A 13670-nucleotide genomic window follows, 5' to 3' on the forward strand; every position below is an offset into this window, starting at 1 on the left:
CAGCTGACAGTCGTATGGGTACTCCCTTGTAGGTAACTGACTGTTTTTGTCTTGCTGCTTTTAAGATTCTCTCTTTATCTTTTGCTCTTGGCATTTTAATTATGATGTGTCTTGGTGTGGTCCTCTTTGGATTCCTTTTGTTTGGTGTTCTCTGCGCTTCCTGGACTTGTAAGTCTATTTCTTTCACCAGGTAGGGGAAGTTTTCTGTCATTATTTCTTCAAATAGGTTTTCAATATCTTGCTCTCTCTCTTCTTCTGGCACCCCTATAATTCGAATGTTGGTACGCTTGAAGCTGTTCCAGAGGCTCCTTACACTATCTTCATATTTTTGGATTCTTTTTTCATTTTGCTTTTCTGGTTGGGTGTTTTTTGCTTCTTTGTATTTCAAATCTTTGACTTGATTCTTGTGATCCTCTGGTCTGCTGTTGGGGGTCTGTATAATATTCTTTATTTCAGTCAGTGTATGCTTAATTTCTAGTTGGTCCTTTGTCACAACATCGAGGGTCTCATTAGATTACTTGAGGGTCTCATTAAGGTTATCGGCGGTTTCTAGAAAATTCTTGAAAAACCTTAAAAGCGTGGTTTTGAACTCTATATCCAGTAGTTTGCTTTCCTCCATTTCTGTCATTTGTGACCTGTTTCTTTGTCTCCGCATTTTTTTTTATGCTTCGCTGTGTCGATAGAGTGGCTTTCTGTGCTAGGTGTCCTATAGGGCCCAGTGGCTCAGCCTCCCCAATTACCTGAGGTGGACACTCTTGGTGCACCCCTTTGTGGGCTTTGTGCACAGTCTTGTTGTAGTTAAGCCTTGATTGTTGTAGGTATCACTGGGAGGGATTGACCTCCAGGCCAATTGGTTGTGAGAATCAGCTGTGTCTGCAGTGGGAGAACTTCTGTGCTGGAGACACCCTTCTGGGGCAAGACTTGCTTCAATGGGGCTTTGGTGCTCACTGCCCCCTGAGTGTGTCCTTTATGAATCTGAGGAGCTGCAATCTGGATGGTCCCACTCTGACCACCCGGCACACTGGCTCCTGGATCTCTAAGGAGGTGCTAATCTAGCCTCTGCATGAGGCTATCCAGCAGGAGCCAGCTGTGAAGCAATGCAAGTTGCCCTGGGGCCTTGGGCCAGCTACAGTTTGTTAGGTAATTATCAGATTGCAAAGGGCCAGGCCTTTCATATGCAAAAGCCTCATGGTTTGGGCGGGGCAGGGTCCCAGAGGATCAACAGGGCGGAGTGAGCAGTATGGCTGCTCTCAGTCCTGCCTTCAAAGGCCCTGCTTCTCAGTGTCCTGGTAATCGCTGCAAGCACCCCCGAGAGAAAGCTGCCCTCGAGTTCCGACTGATGCCAGACAGCCCAGTTTCTCCCGTATGAGTCTGGGTCCCCAGAGACTCACCCGGAATTGGAGCTCAGAGCTTGAGACTCTCTCCTGATTGAAAAAGACAACCGTGTCCTCAGCCGCCAACCCTCTCCGCATGCGCCTCTGTACCTCTGTATTTTACTTCTGCATCGCACCTCCTCTGAGTCTTGGTATGCTTTTCTCTTTCTTTCTAGTTGTAGAATTTCCACTCAGCCAGCCTTCCTGTGGTTCTGGATGATGTCCGTTTTGTCTTTTAGTTGTATTTTCGAAGTGGTTGTGCAAGGCAGCAATCTCCAGTGTTTACCTATGCCGCCATCTTGGTTTCTCCTCAATGTTTATTTTTAAATTGCCAGTGTGCATCATATGTACTGGCTGGTTGGTCGGATTTACATATGGTCAGTCACTTAGCCTTTTATATATGTAAAAGATAATATTACATTCTATGGAATGTATTCTATAGAGATACCAGATTTTGCTTATTCATTCATCATTTGATAGACATTTGGGTTGTTTCCACTCTAGCTGTTATGAGTATTGTTGCTATGAGTATTCATGTAAAAGTAATTGTGTAAATGTATGCTTTCATTTCTCTTGATTATATACCCAGGAGTGGAATTGATGGGTGTTTTGATAAATTTATGCTTTCCTTTATGGGGATCTGTCAAACTATTTTCCAAGAGTTTGCTGCACCAGTTTCTATTCCAACTAGTAATGTATGAGGGTTCTAATTTTTCCATATCCTTATCAACACTTGTTATTATCCATCTTTTAAATTTTAGTCATCCTGCCCTGGCTATTGTGGTTCAGCAGTGAGAACAACAGCCGGCGCACTGGAGGGTTGGGGATTCCATTCTCAGGTCAATTGCAAGTTCCATCCCCAGCCCAGTTGGGGCATATGCTGGAGTCAGTCAATTGATATGTCTCTCTCACATCCATGTTTCTCTTTTCTCCCCTCTCCCCCACTTTCACTCTCTAAAAAATCACTGGAAAAATATCCTTGGATGAGGATTAACAAAAAATTGTAGCTATTCTAGCAGGTGAAGTGGGTATTGCATTGTGATTTTGATTTGCTTTTTCCTAATGACTAATGAATATTGAACACCTCTTCATATTCCTATTGGCCATTTGTGTATCTTTTTTGTTTTGAAGATATTTTTAAATTGAATTTTTAGAGAAGAGAAGAAGGGAGAGGGAGAGAGAGAAAGAAGCATTGAAGTGAGAGCAAACATCAATCAGCTGCCTCCTGCATGCCCCCTGCCTGCAACCTGGGCATGTGCCTTGACTGGGAATCCAACCGGCAACCTTTTGGTGCAGGGGACTACACCCAAACAACTGAGCCACACAGGCCAGGGCATCATTTGTGTATCTTATTTAGAGACATGTTTATTCACCCTCCTTTGCCCAAATCAGAAATACATGTCTAAAATGAGGAAGCAAAGAGCAAGAATGCAAAGGATGGGGAGGTTCAAGAGTACGTGTAGGGAAGTTCTTTTTGTGGGTTTATTGTGAGGCTGAGTGTAGTTGTTTAAAGTGCTGGGCTGAAGAGTTTTAATCTTAATTATTTTGACTGTTTTCATTTAACCTTAAAAAATAAGCATTTCTCATGTTGTTATATAGTCTTCATAACCACTTGTTTTACTAAAATAAAAATAAGTATTTTAAAAAGTGTTTTATTCCTTTAACAATTTTGTTTTAGTTCCCTTAGCATGTTTTTTACAACTTCTAAATCTTTTGTAAAATTATTTTTACTAAATTACTTTTATGTTAATAAACATTTAGTTCCCTGATTTTTCAGATACTTAAAAATAAACATTTTTCTGATTATAATAGTATTATATGCACTTTGTAGAAAATCATAGAAAATATAGGAAAATATAAAGAATATAATAACAGTAACAATAGACCACAACCTCACTATTTTAGGATTATCAATAGAAACAACTTTTTGGCATGTTTCCTTTAATGCATTTTTTAATTTATCTTTATTGTTGAAAGTATTACAGATGTCCCCCCTTTTCCCCATTGAGCCTTCTAGCCCACAGCCACCTCCCACCCTAGGCCTTTTAACATAGTTGTAGTCACATTTTGTGTATAACTTTTTACTTAATGTTTTATAAGTATTTGGCCACATCATTAAGAATTATTTGTAAATGTAGTTTTAGAAGCTGCAAAATATCACACAAGAGAAGGTGCCAGAGTTTGCTTAACCAGTTCCTTATTGTTAGGCATTTAATTAGATTGGGCATTTAATTTTTTACTGTTATAAATAATGCTTTTTGCATAAGTGTATAAAGCACTATAACTTCCCACTCTGGATGCCTTTTATTTCTTTTAATTGTCTAATTTTCCTGCTTAGTACAATCTATAATAATAAAAGGGTAATATGCTAATTAGAATGAACATCCTTCTGGGTGTCATTCCAGTTGTCCTTCCAGATGAAGCCAGGGCTGGAGGGAAGCATCCTGGGTTCCGGGTGCCAGAGGGAAGCTGGTGCCGGCAGCCAGGGGAAGGAAGGCCTATTCTTGCATGAATTTTTGTGCATCAGGCCTCTAGTGTTGAATAAAAGTGAAAACAGCAGAAGTTTTTGTCTTGTTTCTGCCCTTAGAAAACATTTAGTCTTTCACCTTAATGGTGAAATAAACTTGTGGGTTTTTCTCATTAGATGCCCTTTGTCAGGCTGAGAAGATTACTTTCTCTAACTAGTTTGTTGAGTATTTTTTATCATAAATGGGTGTTAGATGATTAATTTTATCAAATGCTTTTTTGGTTTATTGAGATGACTACGTGATTTTTGTTCTTTATTCTTTTAACATGGTGTATACATCAATTGATTTTCATATGTCGAGCCAACCTTGCATTTCCTGGAATAGATACCCCTTATTCCTGGCATATAATCCTTTTGTTGCTGGATTTGGTTGGTTAGTATTTTGTTGAGGATTTTTACATTTATATTCATAAGAGACTTTAGTCTATAATTTTTTGTGATATCTTGTGTGGTTTTGGCATTAGGGTAATATTGGAATCATAGAATAAGTTAATATATTCTTGTATATGAGAAAATTCTCCATTTTAAAATCTAGTGACATAAATCTCAATAGCAATAACCGACACATACACAAAAGTTCTTTGGATTCTGGGTAATTTTTAAGAGGATAAATATCCGGAGATCAAAAAGTTTGAGAACCACTGGTTTAGGCTAAGAGACATGCTCTAGGACCAAAAATTGGGACTCTTGTTTCTTGTTAGTCATAAACCAGTCCCATTTGTGTCATTTTAGGCAAGTCATAAACTCAGGGTGCCTCAATCTTATACAATAAAAGCCTAATATGCTAAGTGTCAGGTCATCCGGTTGGCCATTCAACCAAAGTGTAATATGCTAATGATATGCTAAGGCTGCTCAACCGCTCACTGTGACATGCACTGACCACCAGGGGGTAGACGTAGACTGGTTGACCAGTTGCTATGATGTGCACTTACCACCAGACACTCTGACTGGCAGGTTAGCTTGCTGCTGGAGTCCAGCCTATTGGGACTGAGTGAGATAGGCCGGACACGCCCTGGAGCCTCCCATGGTCCCTCTCCGGCTGCTCAACCTCTGCATCCCTTCCCAGCCCCGATCATCCACCAGTGGGGTCCTTGGCTTGGCCTGCACCCTCTGACAATCCAGGACCCCTTGTGGGATGTCAGAGAGGTGGTTTTGGCCTGATCCCACAGGCCAGGCCGAGGGACCCCACTGGTGCATGAATTCGTGCACCGGGCCTCTAGTAATATATAAAATGGAAACACAACAAGACTGTGTTAACTTCGCAGATGCATAAAATAAATGAATACTAGATATATATTAGCTGATGCTGAATCATAAAAATATATTTTTAAATTGAAATATTTATAAGAGCTTATGTAGGAGCTTGTGGTATTGTTATGTGACAGTATCTTGAATTATGTCATATAGATAAAAATTTGTACAGTGGGGCCTTGACTTACAAGTTTAATTCATTCGGAGACCGAGCTCATTAAGGAGCTCGTTAACTCAAATTACTCTATCAACTCAATGCAAAAATTCAGGCGAGAGACAGCTGGTATCTCAAAAAACTCGTTAGTTGGGACACTCATAAGTCAAGGCCCCTCTGTATTTGGAACTTATATTTAAGCTTTATGTGACAGTACCAGTTTTCAACCAGTGATTTTTATACTTCTTTAGGAAGGTATTTCATAATCGCTCTGTAAAGCCTTATAAACCACTCACCAGATATCCTCCCTCCCCTCATTCTTGTGTTCCTTTTTATATTTTTGGGAGCCTATAAACCAATCACAGTTACCCTCTTTATATTTATTTTTCAGAGGTATTGGAATAGAAAATAGGTTGAGAACCACTCTAAATCTTCTCAGGGATGTACCTTATTTTCCTCACACCTGTTTCCTCAAGGCCAGGAAACCAGACCCATATTTTTCTACATATTGTCTCTTTATTCTTCTATTCTCCTGTAAAGTTCCTCTTTTTTTTAAAAAAAAATGTATTTTTATTGATTTCAGAGAGAGGAAGGAAGAGGGAGAGAGAGAAACATCAGTAATGAGAGGGAATCATTGTCTCCAGCATGCTCCCCACTGTGGATCGAGCACATAACCCGGACATGTGTCCTGACCAGGACTCGAACTTTGACCTCTTGGTTCATAGGTTGATGCTCAACCACTGAACTACATTTGCTGGGCTGAAATTCCTCTTTTTTAAAAACTGGTTCCCTGCTGTCTGTATATCTAATGCGGTTTGTTTAGTTTAGGAATCTGTAGATCACTCTTCTTTACTCACTGATACTTTGGTGTAGTTCTTGACATCATATTGGGCAGTTGGGATCATTACATTTGAACCTCATCTAGCACCTTAACTTTTTTTTTTTCTTAATTTTTGTATTGCAGTGATATTCAAGTATACTTTTCTGGACATACCTAATCATATGGTTTGAAAATGGTTCTACTTCCAACCAAAATCTGCTAAATATCTATATGAGCATTTTTCTTGTTTCTTTAGTTTTCTGATTTATTCTTTATCTCTCTATATGTCGTCTCTCTTTGGCTTTATCCTTCCCCCAGCCAGTACCGTTACTGTTGTGTTTCCTTACCCTATTGAAATATTCATTGTCAATTTCCTGCTTACTATGAATTTAAATAGCTGCAAATTGTATAAGCTAGTAGACTGGTGTTTTATATTTAGTTAGCTTCTTATCACAGCTTGAAAGTGTTTTAGATTTCTTTCCTGCTCCTTGCATTTGCTGTTGTTTTACCTCTGTCTTAAGCCCTCTGCTGCCCTCTGCTTTTCTCACTCAGTTTCGTAGAACAGTGTTATAAAATCTGTTTTCCTTGTGCTTCTTTCAGATGTGTATCGATAGGTGGTCTTGGCAAAAGAGGCTTCTTCTAGGCAAATGTTGTAAATTATATGTCAGATTTATCATGCTCATTAGCATATTGAAGAGTCTGAAAGGTCCTCTGGAAAGCAACCTATTTAACTTTAATACAGCTTCTCCCTCTCCCCAACTTAACCGAAATTGCTTGTGATAAGGCCCTAAATAACCTCCTAATGCTTTTTACTATTATTGGTAATTACTGTCATTTACTTTACTAACTCATCTCCTTTTCTTCACCACTCTGTGCTCCTGTTTTACTGACGTTAACCTAAAACATAAATTATGCCACTCTTCTGCTTATAAATAAACTAGAGGCCCAGTGCATGAAATTCGTACACTGTGGGGGGGGCGGGCGGGAGGGTCCTTAAGCCCAGCTTGCACCCTCTCGCTGTCCAGGAGCCCTTGGGGGATGTCTGACTGACAGTGCCACGGGGGCAGCCTAAGCCGGCAGTCGGGACATCCTTAGTGCTGCTGTGGAGGTGGAAGAAGCTCCCACCACCACCGCTGTGCTCGCCAGCTGTGAGCCCTGCTTCTGGATGAGCGGTGCTCCCCCTGTGGGAGCGCACTGACCACCAGGGGGCAGCTCCTGCATTGAGCATCTGACCCCTGTTGGACAGTGTGCATCATAGCAACCTGTTATTCCGCCGTTGGGCCGAAACCAGCTCTCTGACATCCCCGAGGAGTCCCAGATTGCGAGAGGGCGCAGGCCAGGCGAGGGACCCCACCCGGTGCACAATCGGGGCCAGGGAGGGATGTGGGAGGTCGGCCAGCTGCAAAGCGACTGAGGGAGGGCTCCAGTGCATGTCTGGCCCATCTCACTCAGTCCTGATCGGCTCACTCAGTCCCAATCTGCCCCAGCAACAAGCTAACCTACTGGTTGGAGCATCTGCCCCCTGGTGGTCAGTGCATGTTATAGCAAGCAGTTGAGGGGCCTCTGCATATCATTAGCATATTACTCCTTGATTGGTGTCTTTGGTATTTTAGGAATCAAGATTAATCTTTGCATCTCATTGGAATAAAAACAAAAAACAACTGGCAATCTGAGGCTGTTTTAACCAATAAATTGCTTATGAAAAAAGTGTTATTTACACTTCCTTTGACTACTGCTGTTGAAGATCCTAATGTATAATAAAATGGCCGAAAAGGCTTACCAAATGAACAAAGAAGGAAAAGGCTTGAATAATCAAGGAAACCTAGATAATCAGGTTGTGGGTTAGTATCTAGGTAATTAAGTTTAGAAATCTCATTTATTCACAAAACTGGCTTTGAAAGGGGAGGAACAGTTCCACTTGCCTTTGTTCATAAAAAATTCTGTCTGTTGATTTACCCATATAAAAAGTTATATTTTCTAAAACCTTTAGCTGTTTTCAAGAGTGATTAATGTTTAAAATATGACATCCATGATACTTTTTATATAATCTTAATGCACATTATTTTGATTAGAATGTTTTTGAGTTTAAATTTTTTTTATTGTGGTAAAATATACATAACATAAAGTTTACCTTTTTAACCCTTTTTTAGTGTACAATTCAGTGGCCTTAGTACATTAACAATGTTGTGTAACCATCATCGCTATCTAGAGAACAATTCTATCATCCCAAACAGAAACTTTGTACCTGTTAAGCAATAACTCCCAATTTCCCTCTGCCCCCCAGCCCCTGATACCATCTGTTTTACTTTGTCTCTATGAATTTGCTTATTCTAAATATTTATTTATTAAACCTTTGTTGTTGCGAGTATTATAGATATTCTCCCTTTTCCCCCATTGCCCCCTCCACCGGTTCCCACCCCATCTCAGGCCTTCACTACCCTATAGTGTATATCCATAGGTAATGGATATACCAGGTGTACCGGTTAATAGTGTGGATTTTGTAATCAAAGAAAACATGATAGTTTCAAGAGTAACATCAAAAGTGCTTTATTCAAAGTAATGTCCACCATTATCTACACATTTCCCCATCTTTCAGGTAATTTGTGGGTACCGTCCCAATAGAACTTTTCTTGTTTTGAGGCAAACCATTCAGAGACCCAATTTTCCACTTTTTTGTACATTTTGAAGTGCTGCTCAGAAAGTGCGTGTGCCATCGATCGGAACAAGTGGTAATCTGAAGGAGCAAGATCTGGTGAATACAGCGGGTGGGTTAATACTTCCCAGGCAAGATCTTTTAACGTGTCTTTAACTGGTTTTGAAGTGTGTGATGGTGCGTCATCATGAAGCAAAATTAATTTGCTTTGTCTTCTGGAGCATTCTGGTCTTTTCACGATCAAAGCATGGTTCACATTGATTATTTGTTGTCGGTAGCGATCAGAATTAACTGTTTCACCTGGTTTTAGAAGCTCATAATACACCACACCTCCCTGATCCGACCAAACTCAGAGCATTGTCTTCTTTCCGAAGCGATTTGGCCTTGCAGTTGATGTTGACGGTTGACCTGGATCAACCTATGATTTTGTGCATCTGGGATTCTCAAAATAAATCCACTTTTCATCGCCAGTCACAATTAGATGCAAAAAAGACTTTCTTTCGTGCTGTTGACTTTTCGGTTTTCCATTTGTCTTTTTTACTCATGACTTTTCGGTTTTCCATTTGTCTTTCATTCAGTTGATATGGCACCCATTTTTCTTCCTTTAAAATCTTTCCCATTCTTTAAATGATCGGAAATTGTTTGCTGAGCAACGTTTAATCTTTCTGCAAGTTGTTTTTGAGTTTGACACGCATCTTCATCCAATAATGCTTGTAATTGTTGCTCTTCAGACTTTTTCGGTTGACCTGGATTTTCTTTGTCTTTCCCTTAAAGTGAAACCTGGCAATTTTCTGAATCTTGAATTCCCCACTAGCATTTACGTACTTATATTAATTAAGTATATATTGATTTTTAAAAAGCTTTGTAGCTTTTATTTATATATGCAATCTTAATATGTAGAGTTTTTTTAATTGAGTGGAGGAATAGTGTGTCCATAAAGATTTATTAAACAGAATTGTGAATCAGTGTTGCTGTAGCAAATCTATTATTTATGGTCTTTGTCAGTAAGATGACAGCTACAAAATTATTAAAGAGTCTTTATTGTAGAATAGTATTAGACAATTTAAAATATTTCAGTTATTGTATTAGGTAAAACTAATCTTTTAGAAATAGTACCCATTTTTATTTTTAAAATTAGGAAACTGAAGCAGTTTCTATAAGAATTGAGGCATAATCAAATATTTGACAACTGTTTGACAGTAAAACAGCTTACCAAAAATAATGAAAGAGCCCTGGCAGGGTTGCTCAGTTGGTTAGAGTTTCCTCCTGATAATACCAAGATTGCAGTTTTGGTCTCTGCTTGGGGAATATAAAAGAATCAACCAATGATTGCATAAATAGGTGGAATAACAAATCTACGTTTCTCTCTCTTTCACTCTCCCCCTCCACCTCTCTCCCTTCCTCCCTCTGTCTCTAAAAATCAGTAAATAAAAATTTAAAAAATAATGAAAGAAAATGCATTAATTAAATAAATTCAAATGTCCAAAACCCAGGATATTTATTGTATAAAAGTGCTATAGCTTTTTATCGGAAAATAATGTTAGTTCAACAAAAAAATAATGGTGAAATCTAGTATGGTTTTGGCTTAAATTTTAATTGTCATATTTTGAAATATTACTTTATAAAATAATTTAGAAAAACTAGTAAGTTTTTTTTTTTAAAAAGGATGATAATCTAGACAGAGATTATGACAGAGAATGTAGAGAACTGTATTACAAATAGGAATTATAAAACTTGGGTCCAAGTCAAATAAGATGTTTCAGTGGAGACAACTAGTTAGTTTATTTTCTATTTATTTATTTTTGAAATATGCTTTGGCATAAATATAGGTAATTGGGAGTAAACAAACTATGTTCTGAGCTTTTTATTTTAGGTAATATTTTTGTGTTTATATGATGTATACTTATATTATTAGAGGTTTTCTATTGCCCAAATATGTAATTTAATAAATTAACCAAGTAAAATCAAAAGTGCTACACATGCTGTTTGTTTTTGCTGACTCTAATTTTTCCTTATGTTATTAATCTTTGTTTAGAGGCATAGGTCTGAATTTAAGGCATAAAGAGCAAAGTGAACAGCAAAAATCCTGATTTCCATATGATATAGTATACAAAGTAGTTCTAATATTGGAATATTTTAACAAAGTGCAGTCTTTTAATTTGTTTATAGTTTGTATTCTCTGGTAAATGCAAAATTGTTTCTATTATATTTTAGAACAAAATACAGAGCTCTAATATTAGTGTTCTCACTATCATCTTTTTGTAAAAACATTTTTTAGAGCAGTTTTTGTTTCATAGCAAAACTGAACAGAAAGTACAGAGTACCTATAATACTCCCTTTCTCCCCAAAATATAGCTTCCCCACTGTCAACATCCCTGCGGCAGAGTAGTACATTTGTTACAGACAGGAATATACATTAACACATAATTATTACCCAAAGTCTATAGTTTGGGTCTCACTTTTAGTGGAATATATTCTATGCATTTTGACAAATGTATACTGACATGTACCCATCATTATAATATACAAAATTTTACTGTCATTTTTTAACTCTGGGTTTATATAGGTTTTTAAATTTTTTTTTTACCTCGAAGAATTTAAAGTCCTTTATACTTTGGAGGTGGAGAAAATACCTTGAATTGTATCTCCATGTTTAGAGAGTCAAGTTAGAAGGTTAGTGATATAAATATGTAGCGTTTAGTAGAAAAGACATGTGGACAAGATCTTACCACTTAGGCTTTATAAACTGACTAGAGACCCGGTGCACAAAATTTGTGCAAGGGGGGGGGGCTACCCCTCAGTCCGGCTGGCACCCTATCCAATCCGGGACCCCTTGAGGGATGTCCAGCTGCTGGTTTAGGCCCGATGCCTGTGGGATCAGGCCTAAACCAGCAGTCGGACATCCCTCTTACAATCTGGGACTGCTGGCTCCTAACCGCTCACCTGCCTTGCCTGCCTGCCTGATCACCCCTAACCACTCTGCCTGCCTGATCACCCTAACTGCTCTCCCCTGCCAGCCTGATCCTCCTAACTGTTCTCCCCTGCTGGCCTGATGCCCCTAACTGCTCTTCCCTGCCGGCCTGATCCCCCTAACTGCTCTCCCCTGTCAGCCTTATCCCCCTAACAGCTCTCTCCTGCCAGCCTGATTACCCCTAACTGCCTCTGCCTCAGCCCCGCCACCATGGCTTTGTCCGGAAGGATGTCTGGAAGGTCATCCGGAAGATGTCCGGTCTAATTAGCATATTACCCTTTTATTAGTATAGATTTCCTATGTTGCATATAGATTGGAATTCTTCTATTTTCTTTGTTTCATTTTCTTTTATACTAACTGGTACATCAAAATCATTTTCCTGTTAGTTGAAATTCTTATTGAGTAATATGTTTTACTTCTAAAATTCCCTTGTTTTGAGACTTACTGCCATAATTACATTAGAACCTCTTTAACGAGCATTTGGCTATTATTTACTAAGTGGGCTTTAATTCTTTCTCATATAGTTTTCAGAGCCTAAACATTTTTTTTACTATTATTTTAGTTTGAGAACAAATTTTAAAAGTTTTTTTTAATGTCTCATCGAATTTTAAAAAGTGACTTTGCATTTTAAAAAACAGGTTTTTTTTTGGTTTGTTTGTTTATTTGTTTGTTTTTAATTCAATAGATTGGTTGCTTGCCTAAACTGGATTTGAAGCAATTCAAACTACTGGAGATCTGCTATTTTACAATATCACAATTGGAAAGAAGCAGCTTTTCAAATAATGGAAGAGTCTAAGACCTCTAAAAATGAAAATCATGAACCAAAGAAGAATGCTTGGGCTCTTTCTGAAGAAAGCAAAACAGTTAAAGTTATAACTAATCAAACTTTGAAAGCCAGAAATGATAAATCCATAAAAGAAATTGGGATCAGCTCCCCAAATAGGAATAGTAGTAAAAAAAATAAGCAAAATGATATTTGTATAGAAAAAACAGAAGTTAAATCATGTAAAGTAAATGTTGCCAATATTCCAGGCCCCAAAGATTTGGGGTTAGTCCTTCGAGATCAAAGTCATTGCAAAGCCAAAAAGTCACCTAATTCACCTGTGAGAACTGAAAAGGTACCTGTTTCACAGGCAAAAGTAGAAAAAGCATCCAGTTTACAGGCAAAAGCAGAAAAATTGACAAAGTCACCTAATTCACCAGTGAAAACAGAAAAGGCACCCAGTTCACAGACAGCAATAGCAGAAAAGGCACTTAGTTCACAGAAGAAAGAAAAAGCACCTAGTTCTCAGATGAAATCAGAAAAAGTTCCCAGCTCACCAGCAGAAGCAGAGAAGGTGCCCAGCTCACTGTTGAAAGAAAACATAAGGCAGACAGAATTACAGCAAATTGGAAAAAAAAATCCAAGCTCTTGTACTTCTCTTGACAAGGTGAATATTGATGTAGAGGGAGAAAAATCTGCTCCAGAAAACTCACCACGATCTCAGAAGCAACAAACATCTACAGATAATACTGGTGATTCTGATGATAGTGCATCAGGAATTGAAGACATATCGGATGATTTGAGTAAGTACAAATTAGATTATTCCACAAGTCTTTTTTTGGGGGGGGATTTTCCTATATTAACGTTCTTTAAATTATCCCTATTTTTATTTTAACCACTTTGAAATTCAGAAGAACATTAATAATATGGTCCTTTAAGCTAAAACAAGAACTTTACATTTGTTATAGTAGGTAAAAAGCTTGTGCAAATATACATTTAGTGGCTCCTGTAGTCAATATAGTCAGTATGTTTCCTCCCCTCCCCTCCCGTCACCCTTCCTTTCCCTCCTCTCTTTCCCTGTCCCCCCCCCCCCCTTCTCATACTCTTTTTAGATGATCCTGGTAATATATTGCTCATTTATTTATCAAACATGTGATG

The 13670-nt window shown here is 38.4% G+C and overlaps 1 protein-coding gene across 1 annotated transcript in view; it reads left to right on the forward strand.

Annotated features, from left to right (window-relative positions):
• TUT4 (terminal uridylyl transferase 4) overlaps positions 1 to 13670 on the forward strand; it is a 100460-nt gene that overhangs the window by 8110 nt on the left and 78680 nt on the right. Inside the window, exon 2 of the mRNA XM_081087118.1 lies at positions 12435 to 13315. Coding sequence (XP_080943244.1) covers positions 12532 to 13315 — 784 coding nt within the window. The 5' untranslated portion in view covers positions 12435 to 12531. The remainder of the gene's footprint in view (positions 1 to 12434; positions 13316 to 13670) is intronic.

The sequence above is a fragment of the Myotis nattereri genome (genome assembly GCF_964212035.1).
Source record: "Myotis nattereri genome assembly, chromosome: 3".
Classification (NCBI taxonomy): domain Eukaryota; kingdom Metazoa; phylum Chordata; class Mammalia; order Chiroptera; family Vespertilionidae; genus Myotis; species Myotis nattereri.